This window comes from Dasypus novemcinctus, chromosome 10, assembly GCF_030445035.2.
Source record: "Dasypus novemcinctus isolate mDasNov1 chromosome 10, mDasNov1.1.hap2, whole genome shotgun sequence".
In the NCBI taxonomy this organism is placed as follows: domain Eukaryota; kingdom Metazoa; phylum Chordata; class Mammalia; order Cingulata; family Dasypodidae; genus Dasypus; species Dasypus novemcinctus.
The window spans coordinates 18,419,269-18,441,516 of record NC_080682.1 but is presented as its reverse complement, the minus strand read 5'-3'; the positions used below and the strand labels follow the sequence as shown (position 1 = coordinate 18,441,516).

The 22,248-nt window shown below is 36.1% G+C and overlaps 1 protein-coding gene and 1 long non-coding RNA gene across 2 annotated transcripts in view; one reads left to right on the top strand and one right to left on the bottom strand.

Annotated features, from left to right (window-relative positions):
- LOC139439724 (uncharacterized) overlaps positions 1-22,035 on the top strand; it is a 41,437-nt gene extending 19,402 nt beyond the window's left edge. The window contains exons 2-3 of the long non-coding RNA XR_011649809.1: positions 17,805-17,928; positions 21,580-22,035. This is a non-coding gene — a long non-coding RNA (uncharacterized lncRNA). The remainder of the gene's footprint in view (positions 1-17,804; positions 17,929-21,579) is intronic.
- On the bottom strand, positions 7,344-8,339 carry LOC101425235 (olfactory receptor 5AN6-like). Its single transcript, XM_004479253.1, has one exon. The coding sequence runs from the start codon at positions 8,337-8,339 to the stop codon at positions 7,344-7,346; it is 996 nt and encodes a 331-aa protein (XP_004479310.1).
- Positions 22,036-22,248: the final 213 nt, after the last annotated feature.

Genomic DNA, 22,248 nt, shown 5'->3' with positions numbered 1-22,248 from the left:
GTAATAGGAAATGGCTCCATGAATATCACACCTAAAGCATGAGCCGCAAAAGAACTAATAGATAAATGGGACTTCCTCAAAATTAAAGCCTTCTGCACCTCAAAGGAGTTTGTCAAGAAAGTCAGAAGTGAACCCACACAATGGGAGAAAATATTTGGCAACCATATATCTGATAAGAGACTTATAACTTGCATGTATAAAGAACTCCTATATCTTGAAAATAAAAAGATAAACAACCCATTTAAAAAATAGGTAAAAGATTTAAACAGACACTTCTCCAAAGAAGAAATACAAATGGCTAAAAAGCACATGAAATAATGCTCCAAATCTCTAGCTATCAGGGAAATGGAAATCAAAACTACAATGAGATACCATCTTACTCCCATAAGATTGGCAGGTATGATAAAAACAGAAGAATACAAATGCTGGAGAGGATGTGAAGAAATGGAAACACTCATTCACTGCTGGTGGGAATGCAGAAGGATCCAACCATTCTGGAGGACAGTTTGGCGGTTTCTAAAAAACTAACCATAGATTTGCCATATGACCCAGCAATACCACTGCTGGGTATATACCCAGCAGAACTGAAAACAAGGACACAAACTGATATATGCACTCCAATGTTCATAACAGCATTGTTCACTATCGCCAAAAGTTGGAATCAACCCAAATGCCCATCAACAGAGGAGTGGATCAATAAAATGTGGTATATACATACAATGGAATACTACTCGGCTTTAAGAACAAATACACTACAAACACACGTGATAACATGGATGAATCTTGAGAACCTTATGTTGAGTGAAGCAACCCAGTCATTGAAGGACAAATACTACATGACCTCAATGATATGAATAAGCAAGCTGCCTCAGAGAGCTAGAGACTGGAAGATAGGCTTATAGGAAATCGGGGTGTGGAGGAAGGATGTGAGCCGACGTCTGCAGGGGTGGAATCTATGATGAGCTGGCGTTAAGTATGAACATAAAGAAGAGATAAAATGGGGGCAAGGGGTTGCCTTTGGGTGGGGCTTTGCAGGTTTGAGGGGGGCTGGGGATGGGCGGATGGGTAATAGAGCACAAAAAATGGGGGGGAGGGAGAGGCAACATACGAACATAGGTGAGTGTCAGATGTTGGTTGAGAGTAAAATGCTGAGAAACCCGTATCAAAATATAATTAAGAGGGTTACCTGTTTAGGATGCTCAGAGGGTCTGACACGGGACGGACTCCGGGGGAATGTCTGAATGCTCATTTTGCCATGGTGGGTTATACCATTGGATAGAGACCCAAGTAGCGAGAGTGGGGGTGGACCCACATCCTGGGGAGGACCAATGCCATCAAAAAAGAGTGAACTGTATCTCTCGAGAGAAAGGATGGCTCCCAGGGCATTAGGGCAGTTGAGCAATCAGGCCCTGAACACTGTTGCAAGTATCTCTGGACGTGGCTCCTCGGGAAATGGAGATTGGCGGTCACTGTGGGCCCCAAGGGGAGGGGAAAATGGATGTTAAATGGATGGAACCCAGGTAAATGTGGGGGTAAGAGAGAAGTTCCATGAGAGTACACAAGGATGGATATAAAACATGTAGTATTACACCATAAACATATAGGGGATGACAGACTAATAATGTAAACCAGAATGTAAAACATAGGATAAATAAAACTTTAGAAAACTGTATATCCTAAAGTATGGACCACAATGTAAGCACAGGTGTCTCCTTGTTTGAAAGCTATTGTCTCAGAGTCTGTACATCAGTTTAAGTAAATATCATATGAATAAGTTATAAGAATATCGCTGTGGAAGGGAAAAGGTTTTATGGTGGATGTGTGGGAGTACTGTATATTGTATATATGAATTACTGTGATCTAGGGCTCTTGTGAAGAGAAGCTCAATAATTAGGAAAAAAGAAAAGAAAAAGGTAGGATGTAGAATTTTTCCAAATCAATACGTATTCTATATCTAACCTTTAAACCCTTCGCTATATTCCATTTTACTAGTAAGGAATCCTGACATCATATTGGGCTTCACTTTTCAGGACGTTTTGGATCACAGAGTGGTTCAACAATGGCAGCAGAGGAATACTGGTATAGGATGTTATTGACAGGTGATATATGGTTGACAGGGAGTTATACAGGGCATATGTCCAGGGTGCATGGTAATTTTTGGATATACTCATAGTGGCAACAATTAAAACACAACAGCTAGGGGGGTACTGGGTTCCTGGCCGGGGGTGCTCTGTCGTGGTCCCTAGGGGAGCAGCAGCAGTCCCCCAGGTGCAACGGTAAGATCCAGGAAGGAATGAGGGTCCAACAGTGAGCCCCTGATACTAATGACTATGCTTGTGAGCCTATACGCCTGAAATAAGAACAAGGCCTAGAGCAGCACTGTGCCTAGGAGTTTCCTCCTGACAGCCTTCATGTTACTCAAATGTGGCCAGTCTCGAAGCCAAACTCAGCATGTAAATGCAATTCATTCCCCCCAGCATGGGACATGACACCTGGGGATGAGCCTCCCTGGCACCGAGGGATCACTACCAAGTACCAGCTGATGATGCCACTAGAAAATGACCTTGAATTAAAGATTGAATGTGGGCCAGCAGAATATCCCTGTCTACATATAATAACAGGAGTTTAAAATGCTGTTTGACCTAATGTAAGGGGGAAATGGAAAGCAGAAATGAGTTTATATGGCTATGAGTCTCTAAAAAAGAGTCTGGAGGTTGTCAGAAGGATTGCCCTTATGCACACCTAAGCAGAATCTCAGAGACAGATAAAGTAGATACAACCCCAGGTATTGGTTCTTTTGAGGGCTAAAGAGACCCACAGGTTCTATGGTCACGGTAGATGGGGTTCACTGCCATGTCAGTTGGCCCTTCTTTGGAGCTGGTATTTCTGCGTGATGGAACTGGACTCAGATGGGTCTCTTTTCACAAGACTTTCATGCTACTTTACTGGAATTGTAGTTGGTGCTGGGGTTTAAGATATATTTAGGGGATTTGAATCTCTGGACTGACAATATGATAGCCAGGCCCTGAACCTCAACAGACTTCAACTCCTACACTCTGATTTATTGGACTTACCCCACTCAGCTAAAATGGAGTTGAAGAAGGTCAACCACCACACCGTGGAGCCTAGAGTGCCTACAACTGAAAGCAGGAGGATTGCATTCAGTATCCATGTGGAATCTAAGCCTCCTCTTGACATAGATGTGCAATGGACACAACCAATCTAAGGTCCACAGAGAAAATGTGGCATTGGTGTGGGAAAAGTGGCCATGGTGGCTGCTGTGTGCGGGGAATGGGAGGAAGAGATGAGATGTGGAGGCGTTTTTGAGACTTGGAGTTGTCCTGGGTGGTGCTTCAGGGACAATTACCGGACACTGTAGATCCCCCCAGGGCCCACTGGATAGAACGTGTGAGTATGGGCTATGATGTGGACCATTGACCATGAGGTGCAGCGATGCCCAGAGATATACTTACCAAATGTAATGGATATGTCATGATGATGGGAGAGAGTGTTGCTGTGAGGGAGTGGTGGGGGGGCGGTGGGGTTGAATGGGACCTCATATTTTTTGAATGTAATATTTTTTTAAAAATGAATAAAAATTTTAAAAAAATAAAAATAAATAAAATAAAATAAATTTTTAAAATTTCCTTTTGTTATTTATATTATAACCTTTCCTTTAGTTATTTGGAGAGGTCAATAATTTTATTAGACTAAGGGTATCAATGGCCCTGATTTTTACCTTCTCCCTATATCATGGCCTTTGTAGCATTATTTCACAGGGACCTTGGGCTAGGGCCTCTGACTTTCTTTGCTCAGTTGGACAATAATAAATATCTCCAACAGAATGTAAAGAAAGTGTTTGCATGTTTCTGCTTCTTCTCCAGAACTTCTTCCACCAACACAAGTAAATGACATGGTCCTTACAAGAGCAATGTGAAATACATGAGACAAAATCTTATTCATTCCAGTAGCATCTACTCTAGACCAACCCCACCAACTAAAGAAAAAAGCCTATTTAGAAGTCCAGCCAAAATCAGGAGAACCACTTAGTTGACTCTTGACTTTTGATAAATAACAAATTTTGTTGATTTAAGCCACTAACTTTTGGGGTCGTTTGTTACATAGCATTGATTATACCTACAGCTACCTGATGTAATAGTTATACACATGGGTTCAGTAAGCCTTTGCCATTAGTTTTCTAAAGTATTAGGAGTACTTATGCAAAATGAGATACAAGTATACAGTTCCAAAATTTAGAATATACAATAATTGAGATAGTGCTGATTCTTTTAGCTTATGCTCCGAATCTAAGCTATCTAACCCCATTCTCTTCTGCTATCACAGCAAGGAAAAATACAATCCCTTAGGTCATAGGATTGAATATTACATGTACAAGAATGTTTCTATGTCCAGTTATTATGCTAAATTCCTGAAACAGCTTAGCAATCCATAAACTATGGTAAAATAGAATTGAAATATGCAGACCATTTTTTCTTTACTACAATGTGATATGAAGTACACTAGTTTCTTAAAAAATATCACCAAGACAAAAATGATAAATACAAATAGTTACAAAAAAGAAAAAGAAACAGTTCTATCCTGGAGTTTTTCTTTAATTTCTGAGCCTCTGTCATGACTAATTAACCTCTGAATCTTTGTCATTCATGAGAAATTCCTGCAAGCGACATATGTATCCCTGTATCCATATCTACAGATGATTTGAAAGTCATCATAAAAGGGATATTCATTCTCTGTGGAGAGAGAGCTCTGTGATTTAAGAGCCACATGAATCTTTTTTGAGGAATGTTTTTTATAATTTAGGATATTTTGGACTTCATCTAATGAAGTATTTTGTTAGCTGTAACACTGACTTCAAATACTACTTCTATTCAGAGATCTAAATACTCTGTGACCATAAAACATTAAGTTTCCAGCCAAGCAAAATGAATGACACTTAGTGAGTTATTTTTCTCCCTCAACCTTAGTAGAGAGGTCAACTGATGTTCTTGATCTTTAAGTTAAACTTGAGGGAGGTCTGAATGGGATCACTAAGAGATATTAGGGTTATAAAATGGGATAATTTAGGGACATTGGAATTGTCCTGCATGACACTGCAATGACAGATACAAGCCATTATACATTTGGTAAAATCCTGTAAAATTGTGCAGTGTGAAGTGTAAACTATAAAGTAAACAATAGTCCATGGTTAGTAGCAAGGTTTCGATATGTGTTCATCAATTGTAACAAATGTACCACACTAATGAAAGATGTTAGTTGGAGGAAAGTGTGGGAGGGCAGGGGATAGCGTATATGGGAATTCCCTATATTTTTGTTGTAACATTTATGTAATCTAAAGCATCTTTTAAAATAAAAAAATTTAAAAAAACAATAACAAGAAAAGAAATATTAGTGAAGAAAAAGATCTTAGAGGAAGTCTAGGCCTCCGTTACTGTATATAAATTCCCTTTACCAAATTCTATCCAATAACAGCAAATTAGCAGTTGTTCAAAGTATCTTTGTCTTCCACCTCCAAGCTCCGTGAAGTTGGATTTTACTCCAGGGAAATGGAATTTCAGAAGCAGGACCTCCCAAGTTATATATCCTACAGTTGTCCAAAAGTTTGGCTTTAAGTTTTCACTACATGAACACTCCTAGTGGTTTGGTATTTAATCTTCTGAAATCAAAGCGTTAACTGTAAACAATGCCTTTCACCAGGAAAAATTTCTTGAGAATATTCCTGATTTCTGCCCTAAGATTGTGGAGCTCACAATTCTATCAGAAGATAAACAACAGGACAGTGCTTTGTGTGCCCTAGTTTCCTTTTCTTGGTTGATACTTTAAATCTCAACTCTCTGATATTTCTCTATGTGTAGTGGAAATTCCTACCAAAGTTACAAGGAAACAGCCCAATTGAGACTTTTAAGTGTTGCCAAATGTTTGTCTCCTTATAGCTCATTTCTCCATGTACTTTCCATTTTTTGATTTTTGTAAAAGCACTGCCCAATGAAGACTTGTTCTACTGAACAAACAAACAAAATAAATGAAGACATTGCTTGAGGTTCTATAATTGGGAACTAGACCACCTCACTAGCAGAGAGCTTGTTTCTGATTTCTTTTTCTGATTGCATGTTGTTAATAAGACAAAGGAACACAAATGACACCGTAGTGGGAAATGACAAGAAATGCTCTAATAATGCCTGTATAGCCACCTGGTCAACCAAAGCATTGAATATGTGTAGCAGTTTGGCATTGTGTATGAATCCCAAAAATTGTTTTTGGGTTATGTTTGTAAACTGGTCTGTCAGTGGTATCACTTTTAATGGATTAAATTATGATTAGGACTTTGATTGGGCCACATGTGTAGGGTGTTGAGTCCCCATTCCTTGGTAGGTGAAGACTCACAGAAAATAGACATGGTAAAGTAAGTTCTTGAATTGGAGCCCAGGAAGTGAGCACACAGAATAAGAACATTGAAGGTGGCCTCAGGGACAGAGACAGAGCTGTTTGCCTGATAGTCTACAGCTGGCCTTGTGAAGAGAGCACAGCAGCTAAGCCTGACCATAAATGGAGCTCTAGGAAGAGAGGAACCCAAGAGGCCTGAACTCTTGATTGATGTTGGCCATCATCTTGCCCCAACACATGGCAGCAGACTTTGGTGAGGGAAGTAACTTATGCTTTATGGCCTGGTAACTGTTACGCTTCTATCCCAAATAAATACCCTTTATAAAAGCCAAAAGCTTTCTGGTATTTTTCATCAGCACCCCTGTGGCTGACTAATACAATATGGTAGACATGTTATACATTCCTATTACAAAAAAATTACTTTGATGTGAAACTAATAATTTTTCCATCCAGTATGGTTTCTTTTTCTATGGATACAGCCATAAATGAAGGAATTAATTTACAATGCCCAGAGGGGAAAAAGTAGGTTGAGTGTGAAAAGAAACCTAATTGGTCAGGAAATTATTTTTTAAAAATATCTCTCTTTACTAATAATAATACATGCTCTTTCTAAAATGAAATATTTGAGGATGCTTGCTAATCTCCTTACACCTTTGACCAGTACTGGCCTATCTGGTCCTTGAAATTTTACCATGATAGGTAGGGATAGAAAATTGAAATTGAAGTCACACACTACTAAAAGTAACAAGAAAAACACATATGAATTTATTGATTTTTTGACCTATTGATTTATTTAAGATATAATTGTCATAGAGTGGAGATATTGACTTCACAAATACTTCTCTCACATTTACCTGACCTTGTGCCAACCTTGGATTTACATTAGAAGAGTGTAGCAACTGTAATTCTGGCCACATGTAGAACAGTTTAGGATCAATATTTTATTTATCATTTCTCCTATACTGTTTGCATATGTGAAAGAGGTTCACTAATAAATAACACCAGGAGAATATTCTCTCCTTCCATCTGTTTAGGGCATCTTTGATTTCCTTATTCCTCAGACTGTAGATCACTGGATTTAACATGGGGATTACAACAGTGTATAAGACTGATGCCAATTTGTTTTGGTTCAAGGAATCGCCAGAGTTAGGATCCATATAAACAAATATACCTGAGCCAAAGAAGAGGGTCACAGTTGTCAGGTGAGAAGCACAGGTGTTGAAAGCCTTGGACCTGCCTTCAGCTGAAGTGAGCTTCAGAATGGTAGCAATGATATAACCATAGGATATCATGATAACCAAGACAGATGTGAGTCCAAAGATGACTGTGAGCACAGAGAGCATGACTTTAAAGAAAAAGGTGTCAGAGCAGGATAGCATCAACAGTTGGGGGAGGTCACAGAAGAAATGATTGATGACATTTGGCCCACAGAAATGGAGCTGAAGTAAGGCACACAGTTGGATAAATGAAACAAAGAATCCCATTAAACATGACCCTGCCACCATCTGCACACAGAGGGCTGGGGACATGATGGCTGTGTAGAGCAGAGGACTACAAATGGCAGCATATCTATCATAAGCCATGGCTGCCAGAAGAAAGCACTCACTCAAGCCCAGGCTAGAGACGAAGAAGTACTGCATGGTGCACCCCATAAAAGAGATGAATTTATGCTTCTTGAAGAAATCTGAGAGCATTCTTGGAGCTATAGTAGAAACATAGCAGATATCTAGAAAGGACAGTTTGCTGAGGAAAAAGTACATGGGTGTGTGCAGATGGGAATCCATCCTGATAAGGGAGATGAGGGCCACGTTCCAGGACACTGTCATGAGGTAGATCCCTAGGAATATTGAAAAGAGGACAACGGTGAGCTTTGGAAATTCTCCTAAGAATCCTAAGAGGATGAACTTGGTAATTGTACTGTTCTTTCCCCCTGTCATTGTATTGGAGTTCCTGGGATCTGTAAGGAAAGAAGAGAATGAATCTCTAGGTCACTTATAATTTCAATTTTACTGAAATAAACCATATTCTACCAATAGCGATCACTGAAGAAAAAGAAATATTGAGTCATTTTAGAGGAAATAACCCTGGTTTACTTTGCCCCTAAATAACTACAGTGCTTCTGTGCATCAATATTCCTACCTGTAAAAGGGGATAATTACACATTCATCATTAACCTATCAGGCTTTTTCTTTTAAGCAACAACAACAATGACAACAATCAGCTCTTAAAAATGACCAAAAAAAGTACAAACATTTATAAAGCACTTCATAAAAGATACTGTAGAAATTTTTGGATATACCAACACCTCGTTGATTTTTTTTTTTAAGATTTGTTTATTTATTTCTCTCCTCTCCCCAGCCCCTCGGTTGTCTGTTTTCTGTGTCTATTTGCTGCATCTTTCTTCTTTGTCCGCTTCTGTTGTTGTCAGCAGCACTGGAATCTGTGTTCCTTTTTGTTGCGTTATCTTGTTGTGTCAGCTCTCCGTGTGGGCAGCGCCATTCTTAGGAAGGCTGCACATTCTTTCGCGCTGGGCAGCTCTCCTTATGGTGCGCACTTCTTGCGCGTGGGGCTCCCCTATGTGGGGGACACCCCTGCGGGACACAGCACTCCTTCCCTGCATCAGCTCTGCGCATGGACCAGCTCCACATGGGTCAAGGAGGCCCAGGGTTTGAACCGCGGACCTCCCATATGGTAGACGGATGCCCTAACCACTGGGACAAGTCCGTTTCCTCGTTGATTTTTGAAGTACTTCTGTTCATGAAAAACTTAGACTTTCTGTCCTAAATTAATTTGTTTCCATATTAATGGCATATCCATGTTATATTTCGAACATGGGTTTCAATAACATATTTAACTTAGAGGAATACTTACTGAAGGCAAATAACCACATCTCCATCCTGTACCTAACATGAAATAATAAAGTTAACCTTACTTTGCAAAATGGAAGATTCCATTGGTTCCTTTGTAAACAGAAGAAGAGAATCTACCCACGATATTTTTGAACAAACAGTATGCTTAGAAAACTATTATAGGGAATGAATAAATTCATTCATTCATTCATTCATTCATTCATACAGAAAAACAACATAAGTATAAGTCGTTTGTAAAAAACTTAACTAAAAATAAAGAAGTTAATGTTGTATTGAGGTCATAAAGGGAAACCCATTTCTGATGACATGATGAACCATTTACTCAGACGAAATCTTTCTGCTGAAAACAGATAAAAATACCAGATAACACTAGTTTTAATGTCTTTAGTACAATCATGGTCTGGTAAGAAAAAAAACACTGAGGTCAAAACCAAAGTGAGGGGAACCTGGGATTGTGAACATAGTGCTCAATTCAGTGTCTGTCACGAGACCTTTTCCTAAATCAAGTTAATCTATGCATTAGTTCTTTCAGGCAATAAGACTCCAAGTCAAGAAAAAATAAAAGCTAAAGTATGTGCAGGATGGAGTCTGATAGAATAACCACATAAAACTGACACGTATAAAGATATAAGGTATAATGATTAACCTTAATATAAATTATTTACTTGAAAAAACATATCTGCGAGCACATGAAGCAAATATTGATAACTTAAAGAAAGTTGGACCAATTCAACAACATCATGTGAAAATTCTTCTACAAAATCCTGCTTGATATATGTAATTTTTAGCAAAAACACAGATCATTTGGAAAAATTTACCCTTTACTGGCCACTCAGTAAAACCAAATAAATTTGGAAATACAGACAACATTCTCTGACTATAATATCACTAAAATAGAAATCAATATCAAACTGGTAATTAGTGAAACCTCACAGTTGGAAACAAACAACATATTCTAATTTATTCAGAAGTCAAAGAAGTAATTTTAATGGAAATTAGAAAATACAACTTAAATATAATGAAAAATACTATTTATCAAAGCTTATGGATTTAACTAAAGATGTCCTTAGAAATGATTGGGTCTTAAATGCCTAAAAAAGAAAGACTGAAAACTAATGATTCATACTTCAAAATTAGATCAAAAGGATCATAAAGTAAACCAAATAAATGGGAGAAATTTTAAAATAAAACAATATAAGAAAATAAAAAGTTGGTTCTTTGAATTAAAAGGAATTTGACATTTCTGGTGAAATTGAACATAAACAATGAAAAAGAATGGAATGAAGAACTATTGATATAAAATAAGTTAAATCAGTTATAAAAATCTTACAAAGAAAACTTTAGGCTAAAAGGGTTTTACCAACAAGTTGTATGAAGAATTCAGGGAAAACAATATACCCAATCATACACAAAAGTTTCCAGTGTATGTAAGTTTGGAATACTTTGTGTCATTGTGTAAGGGAATCTTCACTTTACAACAGTGTATAAGACTGATGCCAATTTGTTTTGGTTCAAGGAATTGCCAGAACTGAAATATGATGTTGAATCATAAAGGAATATTGCAACCAATTGGCAGACTAAATCGAACAGTACTACACTGTGACCAAGTTGGATTTATTCCAGAAAAGCAAATTTAGTTTAATATTAGAAAGTCAGTTAATGTAATTAATATAATTAAGAGATTACAGAGATAAGTAATATGAGACATCAATAGATACATAAAAACATTTGATGAAACAAGTGTCAAATTTTTAAAATTAGCAAACAAAGCACATAGAGAACTTCAGTTTTGTAAAAGTTATCTTATAATGTTTCAGTAAATTATATCTGTATTGTGAAATATTAAAAACATTATTCTGAAAGTCAAAACAAGGAAATAAATCTCAATATTATATTAAATTTTGCCTTCAAGGTTCTAACTAATGTCATGAGGGAATAAAGAAAAATAATGAAATTTGAAAATCAATTTTAGTGAGATATACTTTATATGCAATAAAATGTATCAATTTTAAGTGTATAGTTGACAAATTTATACACCACCACTACCAAGGTTTAGAATATTTTCTTTACCCCAAAATATTCCTTTGTGATTTAGGCAATCACAGATCTGTTCTTGTCACTCTAAAATGAAATTTGATTTCTCTAGATTTTCAAAATAAATAGAATCAAACAGTATGTAGTCTTTTGTGTCTGGCTTCTTTCACTCAACAAACTGTTTCTGAAATTTATTCATGGAATTGCGTTCATCAGTAGAGTGCGTTAAATGGCTGGGTAATATTCCACTGCAAATATATATTACAATAAGTTCATCCATTCACCTATGAACATTTGGATTGCTTCTATTTTTTAGCTGTCATGAATTAATATTCCATGAACATTCATTTGTAAATTATTGTGTAGACACATTTTTTCATTTTTCATGGGTAAACAATTTGGCATGGAATTGCTAGGTTATATGATAATTAAAGTACTCAAGTTTTTTATGCCAATGGTTTGTACCATTTTTTTAATAGCTATATTGAGACATAGTTCACAAAAAAATATTCACAGGGTTGTACCATTTTGTGTTACCATCAACAGTTATGAGAGTTTCAACCTTTGAGGATAAGAAAGGAATAAAAGATACTTTTGTTACCGCAAGAAGGTTTTTGTAGAAATTTAATAGAAATTACAGAAAAATTATTAGAATTAATCATTATTCTCAGATGATCTGAATGTTTATGTAGAAAATTCAAAAGAATGTATAGATATAATTAGAATTAATGAGTTTAGCAACATCAACATACACACCCACACAATAATTTTCAAAAATCAATTTAATGTCTAAACTCTACCAAAAATATTGGAACATTTAATTTCAACGTATCATTTAAAATAGTACCCAGGAGTAAGTTTGAAAAAAGTCAAGAAACATGCAGAGGGAAAAAATTATAAACCTTTATTAAAATGTTAAAGAATAATAAAATAAATGGAGAGAGAAAATGTTTTCATGGATTGGAAAACAGTATTTTTTAAATGTCAGCTATTCCCAAATTAATTTAGATCCAACGCAATCCAAATAAATAAATTACTAAAGGTTTGTGTAGGTGTGTGTGGAACTTGGAAATATGACATTAAAATAAAAGTGAAAACAATGAAAGCAAAGAATAGCCAAGACACCCTGAAAAATAAATGCAAGTTGGATGGAGTTGCTTTACCAAATCTCAAAAATTATTATACAACTATGTTTAAAGCAGACTCTGTTGTATTGACACAGGGAGGGACAAATTTACCAAAGGAGCATAGAGTGCCCAGAAACAGACCTAACAATTATGGCTACTTGGTAGAGGATAAAGGTGACACTACAGACCAGACCCCTGGACAAAAGATGGAATTAAAAAAAATAATTCTGGGACAATTACAGATCTTTAAGAAAAGATTGAAATTGGATCCTTCCCTCACCATTCACAAAAAGTAATTGCAAGTGGATTCAAGACTGGAATGGAATTTGTAAAATGTGAAACTTTTAGAAGCAAATATATGAGACTATTTTATGACCTCAGGGTAGAGAGGAATTTGTTAAACAAGGCAAAAAGTGCAAACCATCAAGGAACCATTGATAAAATGATAAATTTATCAAATTACATTGACAAATGTAACTTGTCTTCATCTACCAATACCAAAAGAGAGCAAATGACAAGACAAAAAAATGGAGAATAAACCAAAATGTAAATAACTGATAATTGGTATCTAGAATTTTTCTAGAATAGTATCTAGAATTAGTACCTAGGATATAATGAACTCCTATACATCAAAAAGAAGGCGGCAAACTGTTGAATTTTTTAGGAGGCAAAATATATCAATAGGAAGTTTGTGAGGAAAGATGAATGACATTGAAACAATTAGATAATGTTAAGTCTCATTAATAATCAGGCCAAGGCATTGAAACAGTGAGATCTAATTTCACACCCTCCATTTTGGCAAAAACTAAGAAGTGAGACAATATCAAGTGTTGACTAAAGTATACAAGATTCCTTATCCTCTGGTGATGGAAATGGAAACGGTACAACTACTTTGGAAAACAGTTTGGTAACACCTAATAAAAACAAATATGTACATATGATGTTAGCCCCAAATTCCAATACTAAATGTATGCCCTAGAGCAGCAGTTGTCCAAGTGTGGTTCAGAGACAACTGGATGTCCCTGAGACACTTTCAGGTTGTCATTAAGGTTAAAATTATACATGGATAAGAGAGCAATTCAAAAGCAAGTTAGACCAATGAATTTTAATGTAATTGAGTACAAAAGTTCATTGATATGGTATAAGATTTTGCATTGCAACTAGCCTTTTAAGAAAACTATGACTTTCTGAGTTTTGGCTTAGTAGCAAAGATTATGCACAACTATCAAAAAGACTATTAAAATACTCCTCACTTTCCAATTACGTATCTGTGTGAGGCCAGATTTTCTTCATGTACTTTACCCAAAGCAGTACATGGTAACAGACCAAACGTGGAAGCAGAGATAAGAATCCACCTGCCTTCTATTAAACAAATATTACAGAGATTTTCAAAACTGTAAAATAATGTCCATATTCTAACGGAATATTTTTTGAAAAATATGGTTATTAATTATTTAAGATAATTTTATTCAAATACATTATTCATGTTAACATGTAATGATGAAGAAAATAAGCAGGAAAGAACCCATGAGTGACAAGCAGGCAATATCTGTCAATAATGTTTGCTGAAGTGAACAAAAGCATAAACCTTAAAGAAACAGACACATGGCTCCATTACAAGCAAGAAACTTCTTTATAGTCAGGGCTCTGTGTTACCATTCTCCTACAACATCTTTCCACAAATAACTAGTTCTGGAAGATCTTGCCTTATTCTAAGCATGAAAAGGTGCAAGCAAAAACAATAAAAGAACAGGAAAAAGTTAATGGGTGAAGAAAATATATCATGAAAATGTTGCCCTTGGACAGATAGAAATTTTGATCAAATGTATTGTGTATTCAAGGTACTTTGAAAAATAAACCTCCACAAAACAAAACAAAAATCAGAAAATAGATTCAAGAGTTTAGCAGAGACAAGGAAAGGCAATAAAAGGAGATAAGTAATGAGGGACAGAGCTGAGATGCGAAAGGAAGAGGAAAAAAAAATCGCCATCACAGAAATCAGGTCTAGGATAGAAGCAGGAAAAAAAAGGAGTTAATATATTACTGAAAATTCAGTAAAAGGCAGGGAGAACAGTCTTTTAGAAAGCAAGCAAAAGAAAACTAAATTAAAGAGAATTATTGAGATTATAACACACGTGGATGATAGAATTACTTAATATGATTGTCCTGAAATGAAGAATAATTAAAGGCACAGATTATGTGAATGCACATGTTTCAATACAGATAACATGTTTGTAGAATTATTGAATTTTTCAGGGATTAAAGATCATTTGCACATTCAGGCAAATACTAAGTTACCTAGAGGAGAAATAGCCCAGTCTTGGACTTCTCCACGTAAGATTCAACACAGAGGAAAAAAACAACGTTTACAAAGTTGGGAGCAAAGAAAGATGTCCAAAATTTGGTACCCAATCAACCTGTTATTTAAGAATTAAAGCAAATTTACAGATATTTTCAAATATAAAAGAACTGAGAGGGCATAATGCTCACCATCTATTCTTGAAAACTCTTTTCAGCTTAAGATGAACTTAAGCAGAAAAGATTAATGAATAAATAAAATAATTTGATTGTAAAATACTACTCTCCTTTAAAATCTTATCCTTGTGTAGATCCAGACAATAAATAAGATAGAAAAACCTAGAAGTAGGAAGGAATATTATTCCACATTTTGACTCTGTAGTTCATTACTCACTACAACTGTATGGCCAGAAGATAGTTGAATAATTCATGAATGACCTAATATTAAACATCACTTTCTGCAATTTCAGAGTGTAAAGTTGAAGGTAGACAAAGCAGTGGCAAGAGCCCCCTGCATTTTGTTTATTACCCTGTATCTGGGCAAGCTATTCAAATTCATCCAACTAGAATTTTCAGTTTCTTGCTTTCCTATACTGTTGTCATACAACAGGTAAGAAGGGAATTAGCTACACAGATTTTTCTCTGGTCTCTAAAGGACTGAATTAAGTGATATATTTTTTACTAAGGTATAAACAACTTTTTGAATGCCAACAGAATGATTGAATGAAACTAAATTTATTCCTAAGTGAACCATACTCAGCACCTATATTTTTGTAAACATCCCAAAGGTTTCCCTACTCTGGGGGGTGGGGAACACTTTCATTGCAGGAATCTCATATCTTTTGTCAGAACCTAAGTTTAAGGTCAATTCTTCTAACTAGGACTTTCATAATTTATTTCTAGTAGTGCACAAATCATCAAACTACATAGAACCATAACGAGTTTTCTTTAACGTTGGTCAACAATAATATTCAGGGGACTAAGTGAGAAATTTAAGAGGTAGTTTCATTCATTGAAATTTTACCATCTAATTTGTGGGGAAATTATTTATGTCTATGTAAAAAAAAGGCCTTTATCCTAGAATGAAAAACAGAGTTTGAATTTCTCTAGAAGGAAATTGCTTTAGCTAAAGTGGGAAAAATATTCAGATGTCTCTGTGGGCATCATTATTTGTCCTGATGACATCTACAGAATTGGCTTCAGGCCCCTGCGATAATAACCTTTCCATTGGGATCTGAGAATGTTACTTTCAGTGAGTTTGATTTACTTTAGACCTTTCATATAGTAAATGGTGTCATTGTGATTTCCTTCATTCAGAGTGAACAGTTAGAAATCACTACTCAATGTAAACTTCTTAAATGAGCAAAGGAAAGCATGACCTAGACTTAATACCTATTTTCTCTTTAGTGCTCCTTGCAAGGCATAAAAGAGGAAAGGTGGGATGGAAGGAAGGAAAAAGAGAGGGAGAAGGAAAAGAAGAGGGAAGGAAGAAAGGAAGGAAGAAGGAAGGAAGGAAGGAAGTGAGGGAGGGAGGGAGAGAGGGAGGGAGGGAGGGAGGAAGGAAAAAAGCAAAGTCGAAGAAAGGGAAGGAGGAAAGAATTTTATATATTTGTTCCTTGAGGAAACTCAAGGACCAAAGTGATCCACTTGAAAGGTGGGATATAAAAACCAATAATTGGGAACATTTAGCTCTTTGATTCCTGAAGCTTTTTATACTTTAGGATATTTTGGGAGAGGGGAATTATTCATTCATATGTTGTATACTTTAAGTCCAACTTGACCTTTTAAATGAATTTAATCAGAAATAAAATCTCCAAAATATGAAATAAATGATACTTTTATTGAAATCCTTAAAATTAATGAAATGAGATGGCCTGATACTATCATGAAAAGAGTTTGCATACTGAGATGCTTTAAACATTAAACATATAAAGTGAAAATAACATTTAGGGTACAGTATTGCAAATTTCTACTCTTCTTTGTAGCTCTGTCTGCATCAATAATAATAATATTTTATCTAATATTTGCCAAGCACTTACTGTCCTACTCATTCTTCTTATATGTATGTTAACCCATTTGATTCTCACATTAATTTCATAGTAACTATTAATCTCATATTAATTCCATTTTAATATGAAGCACAGAAGGTTGGGGAACCTGCCCCTGTTCCCTATGGCAGCAAGTAACAGAGCTAGGAAACCACTCTTGTACACTGGTTCCAGGATGGCACATTTAGCAATTACACTATCTGCAAATTTATATACACAGTGCTCATTGACTCCTGGACTCTATTTCAGACTAAACCAAAGCATAATTTGCTCCAGTTAATAAAAATGATAAATTAATTACTGAGAAGTAGAATAGTATTTGGCACCATCAATTAGCAGTTTTGTGATTTTGGGCAAATTAATTAATCTCTATGTGCCTTCTTTTCTTCATCTGTAATATGTGAATCATCATCACTTCATAGGCTTTTGTGAGGACTATTTAAGTATAGTATAATGAGTATAATAGAGAACCTGTCACTTATTATATTGATAATAAATAATAATTTTAATGTCCTAAATGTAGTTTGTTAACTAAAAATCTATTATAGAGAAAATATGCAATTATTTGGTGTTCAAAAATTTGGTCTCCTTGGTCCAGATGGGAGCTATTGACAAAAGTCCATGTCTTTCTGGTCCTTACTCCACCCACTGACTAATGCTTGAAATTCTCTGATGGATATTTTTCTTTCAGTTCAAGTAGGATGTTTTCTGTTAAAATTGAAACAATCCTACTGAGGTAGGGAAGAAGGTACATGAGCATTGTGAGAAAACAAAAAGTAAAAGTGGATGTTGAGCCTAGAACCATGAGGTCTCTGGGTCAAGAGCATAGGAGAGCAGGGTTGCAAAAAGAGGAAAGAGTAGGAGAAAAGGGTTTCAAGCACAGAAGTCAAGTTTCCCTGTTCTTATTTTACCCACCCAGATATTCCTGTGAATAATGGCTCCTGACAGGTCTGCCTTGGTGAAATCTGGAATGTGCAGCCACCACAGCTGCCTTCTCCTTTGACCTGTATCTTCTCGATTGCTAGGTATTCATAGAGTGCTTTCAGAAATCAGAGGACACAAACATCATAATATGAACATTCAAGATGGAGATAATCACTTCTCATAGGCTCTGTGATTTGCATGGCTTCTACTGGCCATTGCTGCAAGGTAGGTACCTCCAACTAAAGATTCTCATAAACATCTCCCTAGGGTCCAGTGTGGAGTGAGAAGAGACAATTAATAGAAGACACCATTTTCATTTACTTATTCTCTAGAGGGAGGGAAGGAGAAAACACATGGAGAAATGTTCCTAGATAACTCCATTTATCCACACAGGCATGTGCCCCTCATGACCTAATTGAATCAAGATCCAATTTTTCTTTCCAGATTTTAGAAACTTGAGATCTGGGAGACACTCTCAATGTAAGGTGATCCTATAAGTTATCATCCAAACTGGACAACTTGGGCCATGAAAGGGAATTTATTAATACTGATTTTAAGAACTTAAACATAAACCAGGATTGTCCCAGGCAAAACAAGTTGAATGGTCACCCAGCCTTTCACTCTTTATCAAAACTGTCATTTCCTGTTGCTTTAGTGATTATGTGTTCAGGTTCTGAAAAGACCTCTTTGGGGTTGAATTCTGACTTCCTTACTTAAGAACTTTGTGACCTTGGCCACATTACTTAATTTCACTATGCCACAGTAAAATAATGGGAAAATAGAATAACTAACTAGTATAAGGTTGCAACGACCTTAAATGAAATAATACCTATAAAGTGCTGTAACACATAGTAAGCACTTAATCAACACAAACAGCTTTAATAAGCTGATATTATCATTGTTTTATTTTCTCCATTATTTTCTTTTCATAGTTTTACAAAAATTGAGGTCATATTATATGTGCACTTCTCTACTCAGCTTTTGTTAAGCATTATTTCATGTTTTTAAAACTATCAATTCAATTTTAATGGCTGCATATGCTATTTAAAAGTTTGACACCCTAACTATTGGATATTTACCTTGTATTCTATTTTATTTTTAATAATATAACTGGAACCAAGATATTCCTGATCTCACCAACCTTAAATATATTATTATATTTGATTTTATTAAAAATTTAAAGCCATTGTTAAAGTAATAAATGCAGAAAAAGTTATTAAACAAATGCACAGCATAATGAATTATTATGAGAGCACCTTTTCAGCCACCACCCAGGTAAGAAGATAGTAATTTTTCTACCTACTCCTGAAGTCCTCCAAATGCTCCATCCATGCACAGTCCCGTCCTTCCCACCTAAGAGTACCCACTATTCTAATTTCATAATAATCATGTCTTTCTTTATACTTTTATCAATTGGGTATATATACTTAAATGTTAAATTGAGTTTTCCCTTTGCTTAATACTTTGGTTTTTGTGCCATGTGCTTCCCCTGTCCCTAGCTAACACACTCAGGTATCTTGAAATTCCTGATTGTTTCTCCATTGTGTGGTTTAATATGTTTTGCTGTCCTCTTATTTCCTGTAAATTGGTAGTTGGCTATAGAGGCTTAATATCATTCAGTTTTGGTATTTTTAGCAAGGCTATCCCACGGGCAGTACTGTAGACTTAAAAAAAATTTTTTTTTTAATTTTAATTTTTAAATAAGCTTTAGATTACATAAATGTAATGATGGGGGTAGGGGGTGAGGAAGGGGGTATATGGAAACCTTTTATGTTTTTTAATGTAACATTTTGTGTGATCTATTAACTTTAAAAAAAGATAATTAAAAATTAAATTAAATTAAAAAATAGAGGGGATTCCCATATGTCCCACATCTCACACTTTCCCCCATTAACAACATCCTTCATTAATGTTGTACATTTGTTACAATTGATGAACACATATTGAAGCATTGCTGCTAACCATGGACTATAGATTACATTATATTTTACACTCTATCCTGAACTATTTTTTAAGTTATGACAAAATATATAATGGCCTGTATCCATCATTGCAGTGTCATGCAGGACAATTCCAATGTCTTAAAAATGCCCCCATATTACACCTATTCTTTCCTCTCTCCCCTCAGAACCTCTGGTGGCTACTGCCTTTATATCAATGAGAAAGTGTTTCCATTGCTAGAATACTAAGAAATCTATAATAAGATAATAACTAGTCTACTTTAGTCCATTGTTAGTTCCCCAATATTGAGGATTTTGGAGCGGTAATGCCCACACTGTTTCTAATTGAAAGGGGGCTTAGGTCCCATGGGGCAAATGGATGGAACTATCCTGCTTGCAGTTGCAGACACTCTGTTCCTTGGGCTGGACTTTGTCCCTCATCATCTCCTTGTTAGTTTTCCTGGGTGGGTCCAATGAACTGGAGAGTAAGTATTGCAATTCTGCTGAGATTTAGAGCTCAACTGGCACATGAATAGACCAAAGATTTAAGTCTCTTGGACATATATTTAACAAGAATAGTGCTAATTATAGGTTGAGATAAAAGGTACAGAGGAGCCATGTGTAAGGAAACTATAAATGAGTCTACATCTGTTACATTGGGGAGCATAAATTCCAGAATAAGTCCCACTGAAAGTGTGCTGAATTCCTGAGCTTGTTGGTCCTACTTATAATGTCTGGATGTCTCTAGAGCCTTCAGGAGACCTGCTGTTTATTATGGCAGTCAATGAGAACCTGCTGAGATGTGCTTAAGTGTAACCTCTGAAATAACCTCCAGACTCACTTTGAAATCTCTAAGCCATAAAAACTCATTTCTATTTAGTATTCCTTCCCTTGGTCAAGGACTTTTTCCAGATGTATTGCTAGTTGGTGCTTGATAATAATCCCTTGGTGACAGGGAGGCTCATCCCCAGGATTTATATCCCATGTGGGGTTGGGGGTGGGGAGAGTTAGCTAGCTTTTATGCTGAGTTTGGCTTAGCAAATGTAACCTTTTGAGCGGCAAGGAGGCTTTCAGGAGGAAACTCTTAGGCAATATATAATACTAGGCTATGTCTCAATTTCACAAGAAAAGTTTCATGAGTATAATCATTAATATCAAGGGCCTGCCATAATGGTCTGTCTTCCTTCACTAGGCACTGCCCTTGTACTTGGGGGATTCTTGTCACTCTATTAGAGAATGTGCAGGACTCTCAAGGATGGGAATTCAACATTCTTTTGGTATTGTGTGCATCTCCATCCACCAAGACAATGCCTCATGAGCACTTGAACACATTCATTTGCCTTGGAGGCATGCCCCAGGTGCATCCCTCATCACACATCCTCCCATCACTGATACCCTGTATCAGTGATCCTTCTCTGCCACAACTGTGACCCTTCTGTGATCCAAAACCTCTGCAAAAATGAGGCCAAGAAAATAACCAAATAAAATTAATAAGATAATGTAATATCAATTTAAAAAATAACAAGTAAAATCTTTTAAAAATTAAAAAAATAGAAATAATATAAAATTTTTTACACTTTGTCTTTCATTACTATCACTATAAGATCTGTTGTCTTGTGTGTACAATGACAATTTCTTCTGAATATTCCCCCAGTCTCTTATTTTTTCCCTTTTTATCTTCAAACAAGTTTTAAGTTACAGAAAAGTCACATAGAAAATATAGGGGATTCACATATACCCCATGCCATTGCCCCTTTCCCCTCTCTCCTATTGATAACATTTTACATGCAGATGTTACAATGGTTGCATTTGAGGTTCAAATATTGAAACATTGGTACTAACTATGGCCAAAGGTTAACATTATGGCTTACATTTTGGACTGTACACTTTTACAGGTTTTGATGAAATTTAAAACGGACTGTATCCTTTATTGCAGGATCACACAGAACAATTCTAATACTCTAAAAATGCTGTATGTGACACCTGGGGATGAGCCTCCCTGGCACCGAGGGATCACTACCAAATACCAGCTGAAGATGCAACTAGAAATTGACCTTGAATTAAAGGTTCAACGCAAATCAGCAGAATATCCCTGTCTACATATAATAACATGACTTTAAAGTGCTGTTTGACCTAATGTAAGGGGGAAATGGAAAGGAGAATGAGTTTATATGGCTATGAGTCTCTAAAAAGGAGTCTGGAGGTTGTCAGAAGGAATGCCCTTATGCACACCTGAGCAGAGTCTTAGAGACAGATAAAGTAGATACAACCCTAGGTATTGGTTCTTTTGAGGGATAAAGAGACCCCCAGGTTCTATGGTCATGGCAGATGGGGTTCACTGCGGTGTCAATTGGCCCTTCTTTGGAGCTGGTGTTTCTGCGTGATGGAACTGGACTCAGATGGGATCTCTTTTCACAAGACTTTCATGCTACTTTACTGGAATTGTAGTTGGTGTTGGGGTTTAAGATATATTTAGGGGATTTGAATCTCTGGACTGGCAATATGATAGCCAGGCCCTGAACCTCAACAGACTTCAACTCCTACACTCTGATTCATTGGACTTACCCCACTCAGCTAACATGGAATTGAAGAATGTCAACCACCA

Coding starts and splice junctions, on each gene's coding strand:
- LOC101425235 (XM_004479253.1), bottom strand. CDS start 8,339: ATGACAGGGGGAAAGAACAGTACAATTACCAAGTTCATCCTCTTAGGA.